The sequence below is a fragment of the Aythya ferina genome, assembly GCF_964211825.1.
Source record: "Aythya ferina genome assembly, chromosome: 2".
Classification (NCBI taxonomy): Eukaryota; Metazoa; Chordata; class Aves; order Anseriformes; family Anatidae; genus Aythya; species Aythya ferina.
The window spans coordinates 26,108,726-26,136,321 of NC_140297.1; the positions used below are offsets into that span (position 1 = coordinate 26,108,726).

The following is a 27,596-nucleotide window of genomic DNA, read 5'->3' on the forward strand; positions in this document are numbered from 1 at the left end:
ACCACTATTTCAACAATAAATAGTTGCACACAGAGTGCAATTCACATCTTTCCCTTCTGAAAATTCCATTTTGTTTTCTAGCCATAACTCTACATTTCTTAAATGGTTTAAAAGTGGAATGTTTGAGACTGGATGTGATGGTCTCCTCACTGCAACTGAGAAAAGGCTATTACTAGTCTGAGTTTAGGCCCTCATAATGCTAATATTTGCCTTTCTGATAAACTGCTAGAATATGCAGTTTTGTTATCATTACCTCCGATTTTCTTCAGCTCATTCAGGACAAAGTTCTTTTTAATTTTTTTGACTCTATTCTTGAGCTTTCAAGTAGCTTGACATGTTCTATGTAAAAACAGCACAATCTTCTTGCCAAATTAGCGGTATTAATGAGCTCCCATTTTTAACTATTAATGCCTTCCTATGGAGAAGAATTACACCTAGTGCAGTAACACATTGTAAATGTTTGAAATTAAAGCTTATCAAATCCTTATTGCAGCTGTTTGTTGTTCAGTTTAGTCTGGTGCTACTCTTGTAGGGTCTACCCTGACTTGAACTTACCTTATCTTCCAAAATGTATATATATTTTGCATATGTTTATATATAAATATATATATATATATTGTTCTTTTTCTTTAAAGTAGATTATGTAATAAAAATTCATGTCTGAGTGTTAAAAATAGAACTCAATTCTGCTTATGCTGTGATATGTATAAGGAAGTAAATCCTCCTGTGCAGTGGCCTGGTGGGATAGCAGATAGGGGCTTTCTCAGCCAAAGATCAGAGGAGGGAAATAGTTTCCGTTTACTCCCGTGAATACAGATATTATCTTTCAGGACTTGAAAGACATTGACAGGAGATGGATGATGGAATGAGTTTCTTCTTTTGCCTGAGCCACGTAGAAAAACTTGGATTGCCACTCTGCTGCGTGAATAAATTGTTATCTCAAAACCTGAGTAGCTTAGAAGCACCGAAGTGACTCAAAACTACCCATCAATGACATCCAAATAGTCATGTTTGTAAGTAAATATAATTCACACATCTAAAATAAACTGGAGATCAATTATTTTCAGTCTTGGAGGACTGTGTAAAAACTGGTTTAAAAAGATACTGAGTGCAATTTAAAGTGATGCTGTCAGGTTAAACAGCTGGGGTCTCTCTTCCTGTCATATGCGCAAATTCATGATCGTTTGAATGGAGTTGTTACTCTGGCACAAGTAAAATGACTCTAGCCATTTTCTAGCATAGGTACATACTGAACCGAACAGGTTTTAAATTTGCACTGGTTGGCAAGCTGAGTAATTCTGTAACTTCAGTGAAGTTAGTCTGAATTTATACTAACATAAAAGGAGGACCTTGGTCTCTTATCTTCCCCGAAGTATGCTGTGCAGCATTTTAGTGTTCCTCAGGAATTAACAGAAATGTCAGTCATGCTTTAGCAGAGTCTAAAAATACCTTCTAGTTAAACGGATTGTCACAGAAATACTGAAAATGTAAAAGGACACACAACTGTGATTTTTATAGTTAGGCGCAAGGCCACGCTCACATATGAAGAGTCTCTCTTCGAAAGTGATGTTCTAATCAAAACAAAATACAGTTTATTATCCTTGAGACTACATTAATGCTCTTTAACATAGACACTAGGTAAATACGGATGGGATTGAAAAACATTTTGTAAGTGATTCGTGTGTGTGAATAGCTTAGATGTCCCTGGCCAAAGTCGGAGCCCCTAAATAAGGTCCAAATGGTCTCTGATTGAGCAGCCAAAAATGCCAGTAGTTTCTACAAGTCTTGGTGGTTGTGATCATGAGGTGGCATTGGTGGAATGTAACATTACTTAAAATAATTTTGCATTGGATTCTGTGTGAAAGCCGGGCAGTGTCTGCTTGAACTGCTACGCTGCCTATTTACAACACATTTAAGAAGAACCAAAATGTAATATTTAATCTTTCTCATCATGGAAAGCTTGGTATCTATTGTGTGCTCCTGCTGTGAGCATCAGCAAGTTTCCCCGCTTTCCACCAGGACATAGCATAGAGTTTGCACTACTCTGCCATGAAATAATATGAATGTTTTCTTGGGTACATTGTTAAAAATATTTATTAGGAGGGGAGAAATGTCCATTTTGTTTGCCTAATTTCTACTATAAAAATAATTTAAACAACATTTATGGCTCTGGATATGGTCGTGGATATCTTTACATAATTAGGTGCTAATTAGTCTTTTTAAAATTGCTTCAATTATTTCATCTCATTTTAGTGTTTGCTTGTGTCACTTTTTTTGCTTGTGAATGTAAATTATAAAACTCTTCCAGATACACATCTTGTACATGCTACGATCTTCAAGCACTCTGCATATTCAGTATAAAATCACAAAGGAAACAAAATGTTCAAATTTCTGCTCTGTGTCCCTATTCCTCTTCAAGGAGACTTGAAGTTCTCCGTTTGTCTCTTCAAGAGTCAAGCAGCTCTCTTGGTATTCTTACAGGCTTTTTGCTACAAAATCACACCAACAGAAGGGCCCTGCCAGGATCCTCAGATCTGTGGTACTCTCTGATGCTTTGGCATTTAACAGGGGGTGTCCTGGTGAGTTGAAATAGTTCTCGTGCTGGTGCAGGCAACCACCACAGGTCTCCTCACCACAAGAAGCTGTGAAACCAGCGTTCCCTCACCCTTCTGCCATGCCATGGCGATGCTCAGCGGCCCCCAGGGCAGCGGACACCCCCTTGGCCTCTTGCCCTGCCCCTCTCCTTGCATCCCAAGCAGAAGTCACTCCACAGCCCACGATTAAAAGGTTTGCAGCTTTCCTGTCAGTTTCAGCGTGCTGGATATCCAGGGGAACATTTTGAGCTGCACACCCTTGGTGCCAATTAGATTAACCAGAGACCGGCACCTGTGAGCACTTAAGGGTGTAGCCGCCATGCTTCAGTCTCATTAAGCTAATGAATTAAGTCTGCAGGGCTGTACACCCGATGTCTTCATTTGCAGTCCCTGGCACCTCCATCATTCCGTCTGCCTAATAATTATTTTGCACAATTTGCACATCTCCAGGCCCTTTTTTTTTTTTTTTTATATTTTTTTAATTTTTTTTTTTTTTCCGGATGTTTACGCAACTACTTTTCCAGGCCGTTTCCCTGCAATTAGCTTAATGAACTTTCCCTGGGAGTCGCTAGGCGATTACCTGCCGATTTCACCCATCACCTAGAGGTTCCCTGTTGGTGACGGGGGGGCCAGCAGGTTATGGGGCCGCCAGCTGTGAGATGCCCGGTCCCCCTACGTCCCCCTTGTCCCCTCCTGTCCCCTCCAGCAGCTGCTGAGCGCTGCGGCCGCATTTCCCCTGCGTGTCGGCAGGGTTCAGTGGCTGGCTGGGAGCAGCGGCGAGGGAAGGCGGCCGGCTCCACAGCCGCCCCTCCCGCCCCGCAGCCTTCCCCTCCTCGTCCTGCGCACCCCGGCTCCGAGCCTGGCCGGGGGGGAGCTGAGGGCGGCGGTGCCCACCCGGCAGCGCTGCCGGCCGCCTGCTGCCTCGCTCTCTCTCTCCCTAGCCCCGGAGGTGAGGCACCTGTCAGCGGCCGGGCCGAGCCGTGCCCGGCGGAGGGAGGCAGGGAGGGAAGGGGACGGCTGCGGCGGGGCGCGGCGGCTTCTCCTCCTTCTCCTCCTCCTCCTCCTCTTCCTCCTCCTCCCCCCCCTGCTCGGCGGCCCCGGCCGCCTGCAATGGCGTTGGGGCGGCTGGCGGCTGCCGTCAGCTCTCCGCAGAGCCGCCGAGGAGGAGGAGGAGGAGGAGCAGGAGCGGGCGGCCGGGTAAGGCTGCGGGGGAGCCCCCCGGCACCGGGCTTTTGTTCCCCGGGGCCCCGCCGCAAGGTGCTGGCGGTGCGGGAGGGGAGCGGTGCGGGTGTGCGGGGGGCTCCGGGGCTCAACTTGGCTCCCCGCAGCCAGCGGCGCAGCGGGGGCGAGGAAATGGGTGGCGGGGGGAGGGGGGGGACGGAGCCCCGCAGGCACCGGGATGGGCTCCGGGGGCGGCCGCGACCCCGGCCCCTTTCTGCGGCTGCTGCGGGGAGTTTGGGTGCAGCTCCCCGAGCTGCCAGCCCTGGTTTTTTTGGGGGGAGCGCCTCGCCTTTGATGGCACCGCTACCATTTCCCGGAGAGAGCCGGGGAAGCGGAGCCGCCGCGCTTGCATGAATCTCTCCATCTCGCATTGCCATGGTTATTCGTGAGTAACTCAGGCGTTCGTTTTTTTTTTTTTTTAAATTTTTTGGAAAAATTCGCTATCAGGAGGAGCGTTTCCATGCTGCCTCTGCTTGCCTGTCCGTGGCACCGTCCTTCTTTGTGAGCCTTGCGCTGCGGAGCGATGCCCCCCTGGCTTGCAAATGTCTCAGCGTGCAAAAGTTTTGGGCTGACAAGTTTCCACGTGTCGGTGTAGCGTGAGATTGGTATTTTATTTCTTTTTTTTTTCCGCTTCTTTTGTAAAATCTGTCGAAAAACCGCAGAGGGAAATCAGGGCTCGGATTTAGGGAAGCGCAAGTGCCTGCCGATTCAGGGAACCCTGCTTTCTGTTGCAGGTTGAAGCTGCTGCTGCCCTCCGAAGCCCTCCGTCCTGCCTGTGCTTAGGTACCTGCCTCCAGAGCTTCTCCAGTGGATGGCCCCGCTGCAGGGCACTGCCTCCTGAGGAAAACCCTTCCCAAGCAGGATCTCGGTTGTAGCAGCTGACTGAGAGCGGCACCGGGGAAACTATGTGAGCTGGTTTTGCAGCCCTGAAGTAAACATGATGAAAACGGAGTCCTCGGGAGAGAGATCGACCCTCCGGAGTGCCTCTCCTCACAGGAATGCTTACAGGACTGAGTTCCAGGCGCTGAAAAGCACCTTTGACAAACCGAAATCAGATGGAGACCAAAAAACGAAAGAGGAAGGAGAGGCCTCTCAGAGCAGGGGAAGGAAATATGGCTCAAATGTCAATAGGATTAAGAACTTGTTTATGCAGATGGGCATGGAGCCCACGGAGAGCGCTGGAGTTGCCCCCAAAACCAGGGGGAAGGGTGGCCCTCCATCGCCTCAAAGACGAATCAGGCCCAAAGAATTTGTAGAAAAAACAGACGGTTCAATTGTAAAGTTGGAGTCTTCTGTTTCGGAAAGGATTAGTAGGTTTGATACTATCCACGATGGCCCTTCTTACTCCAAGTTTACTGAAACTCGGAAGATGTTTGAGCGAAACGCTCATGAGACGGGCCCCTCCAATCGCTATTCCCCAAAGAAAGAGAAAGCGGCGTCCACCGAGCTCGCAGATGAGTGGTGCAGCTCCAAGTCTCACAGGGGCAGCACCGATTCCCTGGACAGCCTGAGCCCCAGGACTGAGACCGTCTCCCCAACGGTGAGTCAGCTCAGCGCCGTGTTTGAGAACGCTGACGCACACAACGTAATCGTTCTGGAAAAGGCAGAGAACAACGAAGAGTACTCCGTAACTGGTCACTACCCGCTAAACCTCTCCTCCACTGTCGCAAATATCTCCTCCCCTGTTGCAAACCTCGAGGGCTTCAGCCCTCTGAAGGATGCCAGCACGTGGTCTCCGCCAGCCAAACCGGCTGCAGGCCCCATGTCTGTTGAGCACTCTCAGCAGAATAGCGCGCCGTCAGCACCGCGACAGAAGGTGTCTACAGGCACGCCGTCAGGTTCAAAAACAACTGAAGAAATAAAAAAGAATGCAGAAGCAAGTGCTGACCCTGGTGAGAGCTCCGTGGGGAGTCAACAGGAGTCGGTACTTGACAGTGAAAGATGTGTGGACAGTTCTGCAAGGAGTAAGTCAAAAACAGATGCAGAAATTGCCTTGCGACCAAAGGAACTGTCAGAACATGCAGAGGGCATCGCTGATAGGCCTGAAGCTGCAGAAACACCGAGAAATTTAGTTTCAGATTTAGCAACGGATGCCGTTTCGGATGCCACCGAGACCCATTACGATGATGCAAGTGAAAAAGAAGTGCATGAAGATGTGAATAATTTCCAGAGTTCCCATGTGTACATGCACTCTGACTACAATGTGTATAGGGTACGATCGAGGTATAACTCGGACTGGGGAGAGACAGGTACTGAACAGGATGATCAGGATGACAGTGACGAAAATAACTGTTACGAGCCTGATATGGAATACTCTGAAATTAATGGATTGCCAGATGAAGACGAAATCCCAGCCAACAGAAAAATACAGTTCAGCCGTGCTCCGATTAAGGTAAAGTTTCCTACATTCTTTTCCTGCGGTTTGGTTGATTTTCAAACACAGCTTTTTATGAGGTATGTTTTGACAGTTGAATTTGGCTCTGAAAAGATTGCAGAGGATCTCTCGGTATACGGTTTTATTACAGTCAGCCAGCGAGTGTAACCTTAAATGAAGTAAGGAAGCTGAGCTCTGATGAGCTTGTGTCATTTCCTAGGCTTCTTAATGGCTGACTGAGCTCACAGAAATTGGGAATGACAGCAAGGCTTATGAACTCTGCGAATTTTAACATGCATGTTTTGACTTACGCGACTAAACTATAATCACGCGGTGAAACATAGAAGAGGGTATTTGGTGGCCTTTGTGCTGGTCGTTGTGTTTTTCTCATCCGGAATTGTGCCTTCTTTAGATCAGATGGCTTTTCTTCAGCTCTCCTCAGATGTTCTTTAAAGTCACTGTGCTTGAACACTGCGTCATGAAATGTAGTGTACTGTTGTAGAGTGGTTCTCCCTCGCTAGCAGAGGGCCGTCACTGCCCTTTCTGAATTGCTCGTCTTTTCTAGTAGCATCTTCACTCTTGTAAACTTTACTAAACCCTAATTTATGTGTGTTTAGTATATGTCAGTGCAAGTGAGAGGCTACAGAAAGGTAAAAGCCACTTGGCTAAAATACCTGGCTGGGTTTGTTGCAGAGTTCTTTCTGCTTTCTTTTTAAGTACCTTGAAATTATGGCTAAGAATGTGGGCTGTTTGGGGTATTTCCAGCTAGGAAGGAATACCTAGCTGTGCTTTGTTATACCAGCATTTGACTACTGAGTCTCAGGGATGTGTTATAAAAGCATTTTATTTCCAAGCGGTGCAAATGGTCTCAAGTGCACAATGCAAAAACATAGTCATTTTTCCAGAAATGGCTCTTGAAAAAGCCAGATATGGTGGAGTACTTGAAATGTACACATTGTTAAATTAAAAATCTTTTATTCAGATGCACTTTACTGTTATTGTGCACATTTATTAATGAAAATTATTAAATCAACTAACAAGTGTCACTGCTGAACATGAGGGAATGTGATTTGCAAAGTCTGCTTTATCATCATCTGTGGTTTGTGTTAGAGTAAGGTATATATGTTTGCATATTTTCTTGATCTGAATGAGGTAACCAGGTTTCCATGTTTGTTTATTAGGGGGGTGGAGGAAGGTGAATGGTCTTGTGTTCTTTGAGCTTGTAAAATACCATTTTTTACACTGAAACAAAATTTTCAGAGCCAAGATGATGGATTTTGTTGTTGTTAGTATTTTATTCAGGCTTGTGTCATTCACCAAGAATTCAAACAGTGTTTGTGCTCCCTCTGGATTATTCGTGTAATTAAACTAGACCGTTTTCTTTAAATTTTTTGGAGATGAAGTAGGGAAAACTTGTATTACAAAGGATTATGGAAGTTCCCCCCTCCCTCCCCTTCCCCCTTAGGCTGTCCGAACAGACAAGATGATGTTTCTGCCTTCTGAAAAGTTTATCAATCATGCATAGAAAATTGCGTTATAATATTTATTACAGTTCCACAGCATAAGAATTCAGAAAGCAACTACACTGATACTATTCTTGATGTTAAGATTTGTTGCTTTTCCAGTTTCGAAAGAGCTAACAGTGATGTTGCTGCTTTGGTGTATTACTGCAGGCTGTCTGAATTATGCTATCATGCCCAAGTGTTACAAGAATATTCTCTTTTTATTTAGATAAAACAATTTTCTTCTTGAGATCTTCGTGCTATATTTATTTCATGTTATGTATTATCAAGTGATAGTAACAGTCCATCAATTGTTTGTTGAAGTAATGAGAGAGTCCATTTGTCATGGCTTTAGGAACAGAGCATTCTTAACGAGCTTACCCAAAGTAAAAGAATCATTGCTTTAATTATTTTAGCATTGTAGATAGCAGGAAGACAGAATAAAAGCTGCATGTAGCGAGGAGTGTGGAAGAGGTTGGGAGATCCCATGCGAGTGCTTTCTGTCCCAGGCACCGCAGACACGTGCAATCCTCTGGGCACGTGGGGAAAGCAGAAGTGAGACCTCGAGGAAGGCTTCGCTAAGAGGAAGAAGCACAGCAGAAGCTGTGGAAAATGAAAAGCTACTTTTGCCTAGCCTTCTCCCTTTCCACTCCGTGACTCCCTCGGCCATGGCATCACTCGGGGCAGGGATCTGGAGAAGAGCAGCTGGGGAAAACCCTGCGGGTCCTGGGGAGCTTGTGGTCCTCTGGGATCCCACGTTGCCTCTTTCACAGCTTTGCTAATTCAGCACGCTGCTAGGAGGTCAACATCCACCTTTGATAAGCAGTTTCTGTCCAGCAAATATGTGTCAGTGGTCAGTGCACTGAGCAATGGGGACTTGTGCTCTGTCCCCTCTCGCACTTCTGGCATACAGATTTAGCAGATCACTCTCTTCAGCTGCCCAGCGCATGGAAATGATGCTCACTAGCCAAAGAGACAGTAACCGTGTAAGAATTTTTCCATTCTTGACAACTTAATGTGTTCCTGTGCATAATGTCTTTTGTTAATACTTTTCTTAGTTGTCTTACGCATAGTATAACTGAGAGAGAAAAAACACAAAGCAACTTAGGAGTATTTTCTGAACTGCTGAAAACCAATTTGCCTTTGTTAAAATGGAGCAATTTGTGCTCAGCTACTCTGCTACACAGCAGTGTTAAAAGTCCAATCCAAACTTGAGATGTTTAGTGTGAATTTCACGGTATTGCTCCTCCTCTCTCCTTCTACAGGTGAGCTCTGAAATAATTAACAGAATTGGCATTTGAATGTGTATCCTGCAAAACGAGTGGGTAGTGAGTGCCACTCAAGGGTCTCGACAGTATAAATGTCTTTAAATCTCTGATGGTTAAACTATTTTTTCGAGGGAATTTTCAGGTAGATATTTAAGAAATAAATGAGAAGAGCGCTAAGATGGAAGAGCAAAGAGATGGAAGGAGATTCTGTTGGCATTTAGGAGAGGCCTTTTGTCCCATAAGTGGAGATGCTTTGGACTATGAGAAGTACTGAAATATAGGCAGGAGGATGAACAAATAACATTTTATTTATCACACTGATCAAGATTGAATCCTGGTTATTGCCTGAGCAGGAAACTTATTTAGAAACTTGCTGTGAAGAGAAGCGCTCAAGTCAAGGGTTACTTGCAATTCTGCTCTGTTGGAGCCTGTAATTTCCCTGTCACGGATCCCGTGCTCTGCTCTAGGACTGTGTGTTATGGTTGCTGATCTTGTCTGTGTTGGAGTAGGTGGCTGCCCGGGGGTCACTGCAGGCTTGGGGAATTTCTTGGTATTTGGAGTGTCGCATCACTGGTGTGAGTGGTTGTGCAAAAATACAATCAAATGTGTGGTGTTTTTTTTTTTTTTGTTGTTGTTGTTGTTTTTTTCAGGATGGTTTTCTATGAAAACAAAAGCAGAAATCGTGTGGTTTATTGGTCTTCAGTTGAGTTTTGCAGAGTTGACTGGGGTTTGGCGCTGAAGAGTCACAGAATCATTGAGGTTGGACTTGATGATCTTGGAGATCTCTTCCAGCCATGAACCGAGCACTGCCAAGCCCACCACTAAACAACGTCCCTTAGCACCTTATCCACATGTCTTTTAAATATCTCCAGGGATGGTGACACTACCACTTTCCTGTGCAGCCTGCTCCAATGACTATCAACCCTTTCAGTAAAGAAATTTTTCCTAATATCCAACCTAAACCTCCCCTGGTTCAACCTGAAGCCATTTCCTCTTGTCCTGTGGCTTCTTGCTTGGGAGAAGAAACTGACCCCCACGTCATTACAGTCTCCTTTGATGTAATTGTAGAGAGCAATAAGGTCTCCCCTGAGTCTCCTCTTCTCCAGACTGAACAACCCCAGTTCCCTCAGCCGCTCTTCACAGGACTTGTGCTCTAGGCCCTTCACCAGCTTCGTAAGCCCTCTCTGGACACAAAATTTGCTGCTTCCCAGACATAGCAGGCTAATTGGGCAGGGTTGGCCAGCAGTGCACAATTTATTACCTCATATCTTTGCATGCTTTGGCACCTGGGAATGTATTAATTGTCCAAATCATAAATGTTTATGAGCCATCCTTCCTCTGTCCTGGATGGAATTAGGGTGGAAGATGAATGCTCGCCTCTCTTTCTTCCCACAAGTCTGATATCTTGGTAGCTGATGGCTACACCTTCAGTTAGTGCCCTCTTTCTGGCACAAGGTACGTGTTGAACCATTTAAAGCTGTTTGGTGTCTGCTGCTGACCCTCCTTGTGCAAGTTTCTGCTGCTCTGACTTTGTCCTGCCTGGCTGAGGGGCTTGGGGAGGGCAACTTGTGGTGGGACGAGAGGTGTCCCTAGGGATAAGGGAAGCTAACAGGAATGGAAGGGATATTGCAGATGTCTCCTCCGTGCTTCGACTAGTTTTACACAAAGGGGTTGTAAGCACTTGTGAGTGCTTCATAGCTTCTTTCTCTCTTCTGTGGTGCAAGGTGAGTATGGCATTTCAGTTTTCCGGATTATGTTTGGTTCACATTTTCTTCAGGAATCTGAATTCGTGCTTTTCTTTTTTTTTTTCAAGTGAGCCTTGAAGAGGTTTTACAAGAAGTACCATGACCGTAGCTTAGTGTAAAGTATAAATGACAGTTGTATTTACTGAAGTTGTCTTGAAATTTCTTAGGAACTGTATGCTGTTTTGTTTTTGTTTTTTTTTTTTTTAATTTAAAAATCAGTTGAAGGAGTAATTTTTTCCTATAGTTATTCCCCATTTCTCTCATTAAAACATATTCAGGTTTGTGAATTATGATGAAGAATGAGTCTGAAACAATTTGACACTATAATTACTTTGGAAATCATTACTCTCCAAAATATTATTATTCTTTACCTAATAAACATCAAAATAAGGTATGCTGAAAACATTTTCAAGTCTCAGTGTTGAAAAAGGAAATACTTCTTGGCTGATTCAACATTTGGTATGGTATTTACCCATGGCTGTTAAGATGTTGATGAATTGTTTTGGATCAGGAAGTCATACGTCAGAGTTAACCTGTCCACAAGCATTTTACGGTCCCAGGCTCCTGCCTTGCTCATGCTTCTATTCGTGTTTCGATTAAGTGAATACGGAGCTGAATTTGGATGATCTCCACATCTCCCTGCCAGGCTCAGTGAGCCTATGATTCTCTAAATGAAGTAGTCCTGGCATGAGTTAGGGTACTTCTGGGAGGTGGATGTCAAAGGCAGGACTTGCAGAAGGATCTGCAGGCTATGTTATATTTAAAATGAGTACAGAATATGAGAAATTCATCTGTTTTTGAGTGGGTTGATTAAGAATCTGTACAGATAAATAAAGATGCGTAGCTTCCTTCTGAAATCACAAAGGGGTTTTTGCTCTTTCCTTAAATTTGCTTCTCCACTGTAGCTCCTGTGTCCATGCTTTGGTTACAGCATTAGGAGAGGAAGGTGGTTTTGGCTGAAGCACGAAACAAGGAATTAAATAGCCTCAGGCTCTGGCGCTGATTTCTCTTGTAATATTGAATAAGTCACTGAACCCTTTATGCTGGTATTTGAGCTCTGTAAAATGGACAGCAAGATGTTTAACAACTCTATTAATCCCCATTTGTAAAGTAGTTTGAGATACTGAGCTATTGTTTGGGTAGCTTGAGCTATGCATATTCTGGCACATAACGTGAGTTTATGCATTTTTTCAGGCATAGGGAACTCTACAGACAGGGTAGTAATACAGTAGGTTGTGTTGTGTTGTAATCAGAGATTGTGATGCTAACTTTCATTATTTGTAAAAGTTAACAACTTAAAACTTCTTTGTGCCGGTGGTACAATATATAGAGCATTTCTGGGACCTGGCTTTATGTTTTAATTACGTTTGTTATGAGAAATCTTGGCAGAAGCTTTAATATTTTTTGTCAGGGAAAGGAACAATAAATATTTTCCTGTAAATACTAAGCATTCAAAGAGTGGATGCTCTCAGGTGAAGAACAACGAGGAAGGGATAAGACATTCCAGCACAAGTGTCTCCTACATGGTTATCTCATGTGAAGTGCATTATTGAGGTGGGGTTGTATGGTTTCACTGAATCAGAGTCTTCTGCACATGGTAATTTCAGGTGCAGACAAGTTTTCTTACATTAAATATTCAGGAAATTATATTGGAATACAGTAAATACAATTAAGCTGTTATTCTAGCCCAATATATTGTGGAGAGTTTAATTTCATTACTAGGTCTAGGGACTGGTTATTCCTGGATGCAGTGTTCACACACAGTTGCTGATCTAAACAGAAATAATGTTCCTTAGATCTTGGGTTTACAATCACTGGGGACATTCGAGAAGAGCCGTTTGTAGAAATCGAGTTTACAATGAGTGGTTGGTTGAATAAATCAGAGGTTTACGTGGTTTAAATTTAAAGGGTTTTCCAATTAAAGGTTTTGAATTTCGGAAGTGCAGACTGAAAGCTGTAGGGAAATAGACTGAAATTAGGTGAAACAAAGAGCTAAGGGAATTAAGGTTGGGTTCTTGGAACCTCCATGGTTCAGAATTAGAAAACCTGTATTTGGATTTGCATCCCAGGAAAAGGCAGAGTACACGAGCAGAAGAATCACGGACCCGACTAAAAGAAAAGTCAGCCAAGGAGAATATCAGAAGCTAGCCAAGAATTTGCAAGGAGTGGCAAAAGGGGTTGTTTGAAAAAATGAAAGTTGTCAGAGAGTTCAGAAGTTTTAAAGTGTGAATAGGATCTTGCCAGAAATCAAGCTGAGTTTGACCTTGTAAAGGAAAATAATCCAAGAAGTAGAAAGCTTTTTATCTGTTAACTACAAAACAGGACAGGAAGCGGGGCGTTATGCAGTAAGCAGGAGGTTGTGATTAGAACTATCATCCCCGGTTTATATTAATGTTTTGCCTTCATTTTTGATGCAGTTGGTCATGTTGCACATAGGGTCACGATTAAGACTGAAATAGGGTGTATGGTAAGAAACTCTGACAGTGGAATTTCTTCAAGTGAAACGAAGATGAAGTCTAAAGTTCCCAGTGCTCACGTTTGATGGGGGCTAGAGGGAGGAGGCAGTATTTCAGAAAGTCTTGTAGCAAACGTTTCAAAACACAGAACTAACAGCAGTATCAAAACAGAGATGGTAATTTAACTTCAAAAGAGCAAATGAAGCAGCTATTTTTTAGAATAGAGTAGTAGAGGTGGTTCTGGCAGCTTGAAAATTCTTAATCTTTTTTTTTTTCTTCTATAGCAAAGCAATAGAAGAAACTTTAAAAAGAATAATTGAAGGCAGGGAGGCAAATGGAAAAATGGAATACATGTGGATGGATTTATGAGAGGTAGCATATGTCAGACTAAATTAGTATCTGCCTTTGATGAGATGGAAGACCTTGTTAAAAATTTCAGTAGTTCTCTTTTTGGAAGTGGGAGCATGCTAATGACACTTGCTTATGGCAGCAAGTGGGGAAGCCTACCATTGCATAGAAGGATTGCAGTAAAATACGGGCGACTGGGCAGGCTTGAGCTGTGGAGGTGGATTTATGGGTAAGAAGTTTCACAGCAAACTTCCTCATTTGTAGGGAGAGAGCTCAGGAGAAAGCCACCCTGCGACTCACTCGCGCAGAATGACAGCGGCAACCCGTGGTGTAATGCAGCTGTGAGGACGGGAAATGGCATTCTGGATACATGAAGCAACATATTTTGGTAGCGGTAGGGAATTTCTGAAAGTCTTTTTATAACTCACTAAGGAGACTTCATCAGGACTGTGCTGAATTTTGCTTCAGCCCAGTGAGTTTGCAGGAGAGCTGCAGCAACTCGCTGCTCTTAATCTTTCATTTTCGTGGTGAGTTCCATCATAAAACAGGGGGCTTAATAAATTTATCTTGCTCAGTGAGGGATGGCAAAGTATTGAAAAAGAGCATAATTGCATCTCTGGTATATTCATAAAGAAAAAGCACCCGAGGGCTAAGTGGCAGTGTTCCCCTTTTAAGGTGGAATTGAGCATTTTCCAAGTAGGATTAAAGCATCGTAATGGCAGGCAATGACACAGACAATTTCCTTCTCTTTTCCTATGCTCCTAATAGGCTATTGTATTGTCTAACAGTGTCTATTAATTCCACTGAGGGATGGAATTTCCTTCAGTGCTGTTGAATTTGCAGGCCACGAATAATCTGTTAAAAAAAAGTCCCTGCCATTCCTGCAGTTAAATGGTACAAAAGGATACCTGTTGTTCTCTGGTGTCCTTCGCATAGGGAAAGTATCCTGGTGAGAGCAGAAGCTGATTTTGCTCACCAGGACCGATCCAGGGGACCTGTCGGCCCACTCGGGTATTTCCATATGATGAGGTCAGGGGAAGGTGTGAATGTGGAATTGAGCTCTTACGAGAGGTTTGCCTTGTGTTATCGCACGTGGAGCAGTGCTTTTTAGCCTGAGCACATCTGTAACTTTCCTATGTTCCTCTCTGCAGTCTCCATCTACCTCATTATTCAGTGCATGGTCTCAAGGGCGTAAGATGCTGGTTCTCGTTGAAAGGATATCTTTTAATATTCTGACTGTGCTGCATGTAGGCCTAGTGCCTTTTAGTTGATAACGTTCCTGTATTATGCATTTAGTATTCACATTATTTGTTTTAAGGCAGTAAGCTATAGAGGCTCTTAAAAGTCATACTATCAAATTCCTGTCTAATTCATCTAGATCGTGGCCTCCATGGTAAACAAACCTCTCAAGGTTTTATCCAGCTTGTAATCATCTTCACATCTTTGTAAGTTTGCAGTCATTTTTAAGATTGACATATTCAGATATTGACATATTTCGACACTCTAGGTATGTGGATTCTGACATATTCAAGTATTTTACTGATAGCTCTGCCTTCTTAGAAGCCAAAGATACCTGTTTGTTAATGTCAATCTGTGTAGTTGTCCAGTAGGCTTTATTGTGCATGGACTTACTAAACAAAATACTTATTTTAATACTGTGTAAGGGCAAACCAGAGAAAACTCTTGATTTTGGAGATTTTGAGCACTCTAGGGGAAAAAACAAACAACACAGTAGTTATAAGCTAGAAATGTGGCAGAGTGTACTAATGAAACCAAGAATGTTTCAGTATGGTGCTGAAGACCATGAGGCTGCCAGACCACACAGCTTTTTATTTGTCTTTGCCCACCCTTCTCCTTTGGAGTAGTTGCTCAGTTTTATCCCCTCTATTAACTTGGAAAGCTACCTAAAAACTGCATTCTTGGTATTTTGCACATTGCTTTTGTGTTAATATTTAAAATCTAGGGAGGGGGAAATCCCCTTAAATTGAGTTGTAAATTTTTTTTCTCTTCTATCCTTATGGTCAGTAAAGTAGTTTCTAACCTTAGTAGCTGTAGGTCCAAAATGACGACCAGAAGTTACTGTCTGTAAGTACCAGTGCGTGCTACAGTCATTACCAGTAAGTCTTGACCATTAAAATGGAGAAGACACACATGACCAACCCGATAACCTTCTACTATGAAATGACTGGCTTGGTAGATGAGGGGAGAGCATTGGAGCTTGTCTGCTTTCAATTCAGGAAGGCTTTTGACATAGCGTCCTTGTGGAAAAGCTGATGAACTGTGGGCTGGATGAACAGACAGGAGGTAGATTGAAAATTGTCAAAATGGAGAAGTTGGCTGATGGGAACTTCATGAAGGGCCAAGATCATCTGCACCTGGGGAGGGAGGAACAACCCAGGCACCAGGACGTGCTGGGGGCTGTCTGGCTGGAAAGCAGCCTTGCAGAAAAGGACCGAGGGGTCCTGGTGGACACCAAGCAGTATGTTGTAGTGCCAGCAGGTTGAGGGAGGTGATCCTTCTCCTCTGCTGAGCCTTGGTGAGGCCTCATCAGGTATGCTGGGCTTCTCAGTGCAAGAGAGACATGGGCACACTGCAGAGTCCAACGCAGGGCCTCTAGGTTGGTGAATGGGCCGGAGCATCTCACCTTCGAGGAACAGCTGAGAGAGCCAGGACTATTGAGCCTGGAGAAGAGAAATCTCAGGGTGATCATTGCTCCTGTGTGTAATACCTGAAGGGAGGGTGCAAAGAGGACAGAGCCAGGCTCTTGTCATAGTGCCCAGTGACAGTGGCAGTGGGCACAACCTGAAACACAGGAGGTTCCCCTGAGCATCAGGAAGCACATCTGTGCTGTGTGGGTGACCGAGCACTGGCACGGGTTGCCCAGAGAGGCTGTGGGATCTGCTCCTTGGAGAGCTTCAGAAGCCATCTGGACATGGGCCTGGGCACCCTGCTCTGGGTGGCCAACCCTTGGCCCATTGGCCAGGGGATCAGACCAGGTGGCCTCCACAGGTCCCTTCCATCCTCAGCCACTCTGTGATTAAGGCTTCATTTACATCAGAAAAGTAATTATGTTCCTGATAGTGACCTCTGGCAAAGGAAGCAGCTGAATTGCATCCAAGATTAATTCTTTAAAGTTTGTCATTTGTAAAATATGCTAAGAGACTTCTCATGTTATTTATCATGTTATGACTTGTCTTAGTGGTGGGACTTGATAGGTGATGTTGATGGTTGGAGGTCTTGAAGGTCTTTTCCAGTCTAGATGATTCTCCATTTCAATAAGAATCCAAGGTCTTGGAAATCCAAAGGTGATGCAGCAGTTCCTGTTTGACATTCCCTGCTTGTAATGGTTACCCTTGTTTAAACATACATGGATATTTTAACAAGAGCTCATTGAATACAGCTTGAATTACAGAATCACAGAAGTGTCTAGGTTGGAAGAGACCTCAAGTTCACTGAGTCCAACCTCTGACCTAACACTAACAGTCCCCACTAAACCATATCCCTAAGCTCTACATCTAAACGTCTTTTAAAGATCTCCAGGGATGGTGACTCCACCACTTCCCTGGGCAGCCCATTCCAATGTCTAACAACTCTTTTGGTAAAGAAGTTCTTCCTAACATCCAACCTAAAACACCCCTGGCGCAACTTTAGCCCATAATTGCTACCTGTAATTATGGTGGAGTGGGGTCAGATAAACGTCTGGGATGAAGAGGTTTCTTATGTATTTTCCTTCCCATAAAACTCATTTAGGTAGGGAAGTCCTGGGTTGTTCTTTGAGTTGTCTTCAAACTTTATCCCTTGTTTTTCAGTGTTGATAATTTGTATTTAATTGTTAATGAGGATTTCACTATTAAATATTGTAGAACCATATGGCAGATGGTGCTTTGTTGTAGAACGTGGTCACAGAGCTGAATTTTTCTGGACTTCAAACAATGAGGAAATATCTAGAAGATGCAGCATTTTGCCACTTTGCAAAAAAAAAAAAAAAAAAAAAGCAAAGGGAAGAATTGCAGCTCTGTTGATTTGATGGCACACAGGATGTCACCTCAGTTGGTGACACAAGTTGGATGACATCCTTGTGCATATATACATGTACATGCATTACCCCAACAGACAGTGGGTTTAGCTTAAAGATTATTCATAGCCTTTTAGTATTTCCTGTTAACAGAAACTTAGACACAGCAATGTTTCCTGTTTGTCAATCAAAGTAACTATCTTAAAAAAAGGGTTTGAAGGTGGTTTTTTTTGTAAATACTTTGTATAGGATGAACAGAATGACCTAAGTTTATAAGTAATATTTAACAATACAAAAAGATTCGGGAAATGTTTTTAAAAGTACTATTACTTCAGTATTTATGACTAAGAAGAGACATTCGAAAGAACCCGAAGAAAAATAAAACTGTTGATGGGTACTGTTCATTTGCAGCAAAGGCAAAGCCTGCTGACATTTTACACGTGCCAGTAGCCTAAATACATGTTCCTCTTGCCGCCTGTCCCTCAGCTGTGTTAGCTCTGTTGAGAATTAGAGCATGAATGCTCAGGTGTGGTCATGTACTCAAAACCTGTGGTTATATTGGTAAATAATTCCGCTCTGTGCTGTACAGCGTCACTGCAATTGCAAAGTTACTTAGTGAAATGCATCGAGTTGCTAACATTTTTGAGTTTACCTATGAAATCCTTCCAATAATGATGGGAAAAGGCATTTTGCTGATTTCATCAAGTTCAACATCTCCCAGTAAGTTGGTATCACCGGACACGACCAATGGCAAGATATAAAAACATGTGAGAGATTAGTGGGATTTTTATTTGTGTTGCATTTTGAATAAAGGGATTAAAACAGAAAAACAGGACTATAGAGCAAATTGTTCTTTATACTTCTGGCTTAAAAGTTGATCTTTTAAAGCAGGTCTCTTGTGCTCATAGATGATTTTTGTTATTTATTTTATTTGCATAGTCCAATGGAATTTGTGTCTCTCTAAGCTCTGGAGAATGCTTGCTATTAATCCATGCCGTTTACCAGCGCATCAGTAGTCCCGTGGTACGGTGTTATCTGAAAAACGAAATTGAACCTTTCTTTACCACTTTGCCTCAATTGACTTCCTGATGTTATCTGAGTGTTGCAGCCTGCTTTTTTTTTTTTTTTTTTTTTTCTTTTTTTTTTTTTTTTTTTTTTTTCCCCTTCCCTATATTGATTCTGGGTAGTTGCCAGGCTGCAGTTATTATTGTTGATGGCCTAAGACATCATTTCAGTTTTTATTTTCTGTTACCTTGTTTTCTGGGGCTACATACTTGACATTTTGCATTACATTCTAAAAAGTAGAGAAAAAATAAGCTTCTCTTTTCTTTTTAACTATCAGTTTATTAATTTTTGTCATTGTTTTACATAGAGCAAAGTCACTGGAAAGACTGAAAAATTTTCTGTGGTGCCTTTTATGTTTTCTCTTACTGAGTTTATTTTGGTAAAGCACTGTCTGTGCATTTTTTTGGTGTGATTTCTTTATCTTCTGTTAGTGATATGTGGTGTTGGTTTTTTTTTTTTTTTTTTTTCCATGGAAGCAGTTGTTAATCAGAAAAGATCCCTGTGTCTGTTTCCACTTTGTTCAGGTTTAAACTGAAAAAAACATTCTTTTGGATTTCGTAGACTGTACGTCTGTTCTGCCTGTAACAGTTCAGCAGTACTGCATTTTGCATCTGTCTCTCTTCAGCTGCTGATGGCAGTTCTGGTGTGCTCTCAGGAATGCACTTGAACCGATTAATTAATATTTGCTGGTTTATTAACTGGAAGTTGCTTTCTTTTGTGGGACAATGTTCATTAAAATACTGCAGCCTGTGTAACTGCTGTGATTTTGTCTCACGCTGTATTTTTTGGTATAACAATACAAGTGATCTAGATGAGCATGAAAACATTTATATGTCAGATTTAACTTGCTAAGCTTTGTAAATGCAAAGCAGCTTCATTCATTCTCAGTTCGTTCATGTCCTCATTCACTTTATCTCCTAACTTCACATCGGCATCACACTTTATCTCTTTTACTCAAACATAGCACTTTATGTAAATTCTTTCTTTGTCTTTATTTTGTTATCATTTTTATAGCAAGATCCTAATTCATCCTCTTTGTAAGAGGTATAGCTCTAAAATATATTTTATATTATCTTAAAGTATATTATCAGGTTTATCTACATAAAAATGTTTCAATGATTAAGAAACTAATTAGAAAGCAATGGACATAAGGAATAAATGGAATTTCCATTTTATTGTTGACTGGGACCCAAGGAGACAAAGGGATCAGGTGAATGGCTTTGTGGCTGGTGCCACACTTGGGGTTTTGACCTCTACAATTCTAGGTGCACATCTGAGAGTCCAGGCATGCTGACACCAGATGAGGCACACCTGAGCATATGGGGCAAGAGTGCCCCGTGTGGCATGCTGGCTGGCCTCATTAGCAGAGCTTTAAACTAGAGTCAGTGAGGGAAAGCGATGTACTTCAGAGTGACAGAGAAGAACCAGGGGACACCAGCACTTCAGGAAGCCGCAGGGAAATACCCATGAATTGTCCCAAACAGGCACTGACAGGATGAGAGCTTGTGGGTAAAAATTAAGGACTGGATCAATCAAGGCACAAGTCTGTGGGCCCTGAGGGCATGCATCCCAGGGTCCTGAGGGAACTGGCTGATGGAGTTAGAAAGGAAGACCCAGGGAGCTACAGACCCGGGAGCCTCACTTCTGTGCCTGGGAAGATCTTGGGACAGATCCTCCTGGAAGCAATGTCAAGGGCATGTGCAGGACAAGGAGGTGATCCAAGACATCCAGCACAGCTTCACCAAGGGCAAATCGTGCCTGACCATTCTGGTGGCCTTCTCTGATGGAGTGACTGCATCAGTTGAAGACCAACTGATGTCATCTACCTGGACTTCTGTAAGGCCTTTGACACGGTCCCACGTGGCATCCTGATCTCAGAACTGGGGAGAGATGGATTTAAAGGGTGGGCTATTTGGTGGATGAGGAATTCTCTGGGCATTGTTGCAGGGATTATGTGCTTCACCTGGCCAGCTCTTATAGGTAGATCTGCTTTTTAAAATACACACCTGTTCACCCAGAAGATTAAAAATCAAAGGAACACACTTATTTGTGTATGCAGATATTTGACTAGTAAAATGTTGTAATAGTAATTCATCAAAAGGTTTTGAAAGTGAAATTTTTTGTCTTAAAAACGCTGTAAATTATTATTTAATAGTAAACATAATGCTACCAAGGGTGTGGGATTTGCTTTATCTGCAAAAATGTTCACAGTGCAAGGTAAATCTCCTAGGAGAGAGTAGTAAAAATATCTGCTAAGTGTAAGTATGGTGTGATCTGGTGTAAGGTATTTTTTTGTTCTGTATTTAACAAGGCTGGTACTATAATCATGAAATACTAGATTGAATTCTTTGTCTTTCATTAGCAATGAAATTCCAAGATACAGCTCCTCTTGTTTGCTTTCTGAATATGAGCTGTCTTTTAAAGACTGGCTTGGATTACTTAGAAACCAAAGGTCAGAATTTTATCTTCTGCAGCAGAGGAGAAGGATGACTGCCCGCTGATCCCTGTTAGACCTCCTTTTTTATTAAGTTCCTAAAGTGGAAAAAATACAACTGTAGAATAAGCTATGTTTAAAATACCTGTGTTGGAATCAACTGTTTGTGCTAATATCCTTATTTGTGTGCTTGGTGCAGAACTCAGAGCATTAGCATCAGAAACAAGATATTTTAGGGACTCCCTGATATTGAACAGCACTTTGTCCTGCTTCTGTCATGAATTTGATCAGTAAATTAGTTGATTCGTACTGGCAGCAGATTTTCAGTAGTTACAGCATTGGCTCTGATTCAGATCACTGAGGTTGCATGCAAAGATTTCTGACAGCATGTGATGGAGTACCAACCACGGGGACAGCGGAAGGGGAGGAAATCCTGAATTTATGGTGGCATTCACCACCATGGTGTGTCTGAACTAGCGCATCTGCAAACCACACTGTGTGGGGTGGGCAGATGACAGTGCTGGAGACTGTCATTACAAAACATCTGAGTCATGTGCTGGGTCTTCTGCACCGTTTGGTTAGCACTTTGGGAACAGAAAATAAGCTATGAGCATGCATTTGTGACAGGGCAATTGTACAGACATGATGATGCCAGTGACGAAGCGTACAGATACTAGTTTTTCTGTTCCTATGGTGGTTTGGATAAAGTGTGCATCAGGATAACAGCTGCACTGACATGCCTTGCCTCCTTTTCTCACAGGTGTGTGACAGCAAATAAACGCAAAGGAGCAAATTTGAGTGAGCAAAAGTTCAGGCCATAAAAAATTTGAGAGTGGTGTAATAAAGCGAAACATGATGTCAGTGTTAAAGCTTGCTAAATTGAGATGACTTATGGGAATTTTTCTTAAAGATGTATGCATAATTGCAACCGTAAAACCTCAGAGAACCTCTACGTGAATTACCAGTGCACTTCCCACCTGTGCTAAAAGCATAGCAATGATATTGTCAGGTACTTTTTAGCTAAGATCATAAGAAGATACACGTCATGGATATGGGATTTTTTTTCAGTGTTAACTCCAGCAGTGTAGAAGTTTAATGTGGACTTATTTATAGACGCACTTAAATGACTTAGCAATACTACTTCTGTTTTACAGTCCTGCCTTACTGATGTACTGGATCTGCATTACAAAGACATTTCAATTTCATATCATAGTTAAGGAAAAGTGTATAGGTTTGTCTACAGTCTGCTGTAAGAGAAAGATTTGACAGCTCATCTGCTGGAAAAGAGTGAACCAAAAAAAGAATGCCACAGCAAAATACCTGCGATGAAAAAACAAAATCTGAGCATTGTGGGCTGGGCTGGCCTTTACTCTTTGCTCTGATTGTACTCCCAAAGCAGTAAACCCTGGGAACTGCGGTCTGTTTTGCAAGGAGTCTTAAAACACTGTGCTGAGCATGTAGCCTGCTGTCTAATTATACCAAGTACCGGCAAGGTGGTCCCTTCAGCCAGCTACAGGAGCTGTGTCAAAAAGAGTCTGCTTCAGGTATATGTCATGGTAACAAAAGGATAAGCTAATGTTTTGCTGGAAGCAGTTTCAGTATCTAGCAGCATTCAAAATAAATAAATAAATAAAGCTACTTTGAAAAGAAACCAAATGACTTAAAGTTTCTAGCTTTCAGTACTTTCTATGTATAACTAAAAAATCATGCGTTTTTGGGTGACAGCTTCTAACAAATGCCATCAGCTTCATGAAAGAGAGCATAGTGCCTTCAGTTGAAAGCAATTCTTGATGAGATTAATTACTAGTCAGCAAGTCTCCTCTGTGCGATCACATCTCAACTCTAAGCTGATCAAGAAGATGCCAGGAAAACTATTGTTACTGCTTAATGGGGTTTCTTGTTTAGTGATCCTGGAGTGTGTATGCATTGTTCCGTGAGGGCTGGGAGCTTCTTCAGGTGTGTTACAAATCTATAATCAATACTTATAAAAACATTGGCTTGTGCAGGCAGTAAATAAAATAAATTGGAAGAATAACCATCTTCAGAGCAAGTGCCTAGGAAGGGGAGGCACTCAGACCTTACTCCGTCATTTTGCAGAACATTATTACAACATCATGCTGTAGGTTAAATAGTGTGCTCTTCCATTCTTTCTGTTGAACATGGGACCAAAGCCACAATCTCTACAGAAAGAATTTGCAGATCCTGCCACTGGAAAGAACACAAAAGATTGTGTAGCTTACTATGTAGTCTATTCGCCTTCAACAATGAGGGCATTTTTTTTTTTGATCTAAGACTCACTGAATGACTCCTTACAATTAAATATATAAGGAGCTAATAGATTAAAAAAAGGTTCTTTAACTTAAAGGTAATTGAATACAACTGCCACGTAGTGGTTGAGTGTCAAAGCCACTTGGCCCTTTTTGTAAAGGCATACCACTGCCATCTCTTCCTCTCCTGGATAGGCTTTCAAGAAGAGAGCCAGGTCTTGCCCTTTCTTTTGATTAAATGTGATGGTCACCTGCCTTCCAGAGAGAATTGTAGACTTTTATTCCCAAGTAAAGGGAGGCATCTGCTTGTAGCTCTTTTTAGGGGTGTACGCTGGAAGAAGCAAAAGAGGTTAGAGAGGCTGCAGTACTCGGTACATTGACTCTAGAGCAGGGCCATGGTGGTGTTTATGCTTACTTTGTGGAGCAGCATCCCTAAAACAACTTAATTTCCCTTTGGATTTTGTGGGATTTTAAGGGCTCAACTCCAGATTTTTAATTCAGCACAAAAATGTATTTTGCTTTGACCAGCAAATAAGACCATAAATACTTAACTGTGTATAGTCCCCAGTTAGTGATAACAAACAGTGTTTGTTTCTCAAACTACCTCCTCTTCTGGATGCTTTTCCATGCTGTTTTCTTCAAATGCAGTATCAGTTGAAACCTGACTTCTTTTTAGGTTGTTTTTCCCATTAATTTATTTGAAAGCGGTGCCTGGGAGATGAGGAGGAATAATATTAAACTTTACTACTGTAATGCAAGTTGAATGTCAGGTGTAATCCCAAGGAGAAAAAAAAAAAAAAAAAACAGAAATAAAACATCAGTGAATAGAGAACCTTGGATGACCAGGATAGATTTTCTTATTCATGTCCTGAAGCTGCCCTGTTTCTGCCATACAGTCAGAGCCTTATCGAGCTATTCACTTTGTGACCAGAATATCTCCTTGTCTGCATAATGAATATAAATCAGCCCCATAGATAATGTAGTAGGGCGAGAAATGGAGGAAAATGAAGTAGTTCTTAGTTATGTTGCTGAGATTAGTGGAAGAGATAGAACTGAGAGCTTCAAATTTTAATGCTAAATAAACATGTTAAAATTCAGATAACTGCTTTTTGGGAATCTTATGATATCAATGAACTGTTGTCAGAAAGAAAATGTGATTTGCAATTACAATGTTCGATCACTTACCTACAGGTAAATCAGGTACAGAGGAGGTCTCTGGCCAAAACCAGGGATTGCAGCTGCATCTTCAAGTGGTTGCCTCATTCCTGAACCACTGCTCTGCCCTTCACTGTTTGGATTCAAGAGAGCTTCTATGCAGTCTTCAACACCTCCAAAACATACCTTTCTAATTTTAATAGCTCCACAGTAAACGTGAAGGCAGGCTTCAGAAATTAAAAAAGTGGCTAATGTGTAGTTTGGACAGAATTGTAGCTCACGTGTAACTCCGGCTGTCAAGAGTGGGTTTATTAGCAATGGTATCTTTGGCAGAACTGAAACTGAAATTACTACACAGGAGGTAAAAGAAAGCAGCTCTAACGTGCACTTTGAGTTCCTAGTGTTTTTATGATAGTGCTGACTTTCTTCACAGCAGTAGTCCAATGTGTCTTGATACTTGTTTGAAAATATTAGCTGTCATGGATGTAATTATATGCTTGGCCAACAGAAGTAGGAAACAAATTACAATTCTCAGAATCCGTACCCCTTTGCTTTGTACTACAGTATCAAGCTACATACAGGAAACAGAAGAGATAAGAGTTGGGGGAGCATCATGGGGTCTACGTGTATATATTGCTGCAGGCAGCAGTATAAATTTGGTGTACCTGAATTAAAATTACACTAGGCAGATTGGTACCAAAGGCAGTCTTGTAGCAGTTTGGTGCTCAATAAGAGACTAATTTACCTTGCCATGAAGTCATATACTTTCTCTTCTTTTAAATGTTACATAAAATAAGCCAAATGAATTCTCCATAGCCTGCCTGTTCAATAGCTGATGGATGGATATAGGTTTTACTAATAATTTTATATTCAATAAGCAACTGTGAACACCAGATGATTTTTTTCTGCTGAGGAATCAAAGATGCGCTTTGATGTAGTGACATCTTCCCCCCCCCCCCCAATATCAATTGTAAGTTAAGGTCTAAGTAAGGTATGTTCTTAGAAAAATCCAGTACAACAGAGAGAAGTAATAGCATTGTAGAATTTATTTGGTGGTTTGGCAACATTTGATTTATGGCAATTGAATGGCATAGTTTAGAAGACTTCCAATTCAAAGGCAGAATTCTTCTCACGGTTGCATTTAGTATGTAGGATCCTGTTTGGGGCACTAAGTTAAGTGTGTGTTCTTCTCCTTAGACTGGAGACTAAAGCTGGGGCTTGTGTGTGGACTTCTGGTAAGCTTTTTTTGAAGAATGCAACATTTAAAGGATCAGGGATTTTTCTCCAGCAGTTGCAGGGGATGACTGATTCATCTTTGTGCCATTCTGTAGAGGCAGCTGTATGTTGTTTTACTTCTTTTACAGCTGGTGGCCTTTTTTTTTTTTTTTTTTTCCCTGTGGTGTTTTAAGTCATGTTTACCCAGCAAGTACAGCGACTCTTCCTGTGCTAAGCTATGACTGAAAGTGCTGGGAAGCTTGATGCAGAGATGTTGAACTAAGCAAACAAACAACATTATTCCATCCCATTGAGAAGCTCTCTGGACTTCCGGTCTTTTAAGAAGTATCACCAAGATCATAAGGCCTGTCTTTTTTGCTTTTGTGCTGCTATGTGCCCCAGACTTTGATAAGATTTTTTTTTTTTGCTTTTGTTTTACGAAATTGTGGGCAGATGTAGAATTGCAGTAGAGTCCTGCTGTTAGTGAGGCCAAAATTAATGCCTTCCCCCAGTGCAGTGAATTCTCCTTAGGGAAGCTTTCTTTTCTCTCTGTGGATAAGTTAAGAAAATGTATTCCTTATTGTGTTCTTTAAGTAGTTTTCAGAGTCATTATATAACCTGGAGGACTTTGTGTCTGAATCTGCTCAAGATATTTTTGCACAAGATATTTATGCCAAGGTTATCTTGGTGCTGTATCAAACTTCTTCTGGTACTGAAAATTAGAAAATTAGCAGATTTCATGCGATTTAGGGATATTTGCATTGAGTGCAAAGCTATTTCAGCTTATATTCCAACAGAAGCACCCTGAATTTTTGCAGTAGGTGATGCCGTTCCTAGGTTGAGAAGCAGCTTAGAGGATTGAGTTCTGAAAAGTATTTCAGATATGAGCTGGTCTTTTCTTTCCCATGTCTTTTCAAAAGCTTTCAGAAATGCTATTTGGAGCACTGAAAAAAAAAAAAATAACATACTTTCCCACAGTATAGAGTAACAACTGCAAATCCTTCACATCTAGAGTGCCACAGTGATGTATTTAAAACAAATAAAATGAGCTGCCCGAGTAGGCCCTGCCCAAAGACAGACTTTGTCCCTCACGTGCCCGCCATTTTGTGACCTTGGGCCTGGCCGTGCATCAGAGTGTTTGCCCCACCATGGGTTTTGCAGAAAGCCCCTCTTCCACCTCTGTGGAAGAAAATGGTCTTTTCATCCCTGTACTGCCAGAAGAAAGGGTACAGGAGGGTGGTAGTGCACCAGGAGGAAATTTTCTGGTCTCCAGGTGGAGGTGCTTCACTGGAGTCTCTCCTGTAACCCATCTCCACACAAAGTTTGCTCAGAAAGCACCACGCTGCCACTGGGCATGGTGGGAGGGCGTGTGGGTTAGGGATGAGGACATCTACACATATGGCAAATTGTTTTTATTACTTTTTTAGGTACATTGTTCCTATTTTTGCTGATTATTGGTCTTCAAAATTTAATTTCCTCTTTTGCATTCAAAATCTTCTATTCCAGCTGTGTATGTATGCATATCTACAGTTGAAAACCCTGTCTGCAAACAGATACTCTGTTCTGTTTTTGCCTTGAATTTAAATTGCAGTATGGATTGATATTGCAACTTGGTATACTCTGTGCAATTTGTGCATAACGAGAAGCAAACACCTAGAAGGTACTATCTATGGCCAGCCTATTTTTATTTCATTACTCAGTTGTGTTTTACTTTGCTCCAAATGATAGGAGGATTTTGGTGGGTTTTTGTTTGTTTTGTTTTGTTTTTGGCTGAAAAGCTCATTCCTTCTAGTTTGTGTAGTCAATTTAAACATTTGCTGAATCATGGTATCCAAATCCAAAATTGCAATCTTAAGTACTGTATTTAGTGATACTTAAGCATGCGTGTAAGAATTAAACATTTAAATAAGCAAAATGTTTTGCTTTGTTGTTATCTC

General features: G+C 42.0%; 1 protein-coding gene across 7 annotated transcripts in view; it reads left to right on the forward strand.

Moving 5' to 3' along the window:
* The first annotated feature begins 3,223 nt into the window (after positions 1–3,223).
* The window catches only part of PPP1R9A (protein phosphatase 1 regulatory subunit 9A), a 149,211-nt gene continuing 124,838 nt past the window's right edge, over positions 3,224–27,596 (forward strand). For 4 of the 7 annotated variants that reach the window (XM_084507787.1, XM_084507791.1, XM_084507792.1 and 1 more), the window contains exons 1-2: positions 3,641–3,791; positions 4,550–6,207. In XM_084507787.1, the coding sequence (XP_084363913.1) occupies positions 4,753–6,207 (1,455 nt within the window). In that variant the 5' untranslated portion in view covers positions 3,641–3,791; positions 4,550–4,752. Of the gene's footprint in view, positions 3,544–3,640; positions 3,792–4,086; positions 4,201–4,285; positions 4,421–4,549; positions 6,208–27,596 lie in introns of those variants that run through there. The other 3 variants (XM_084507788.1, XM_084507789.1, XM_084507790.1) reach the window with 3 other exon arrangements.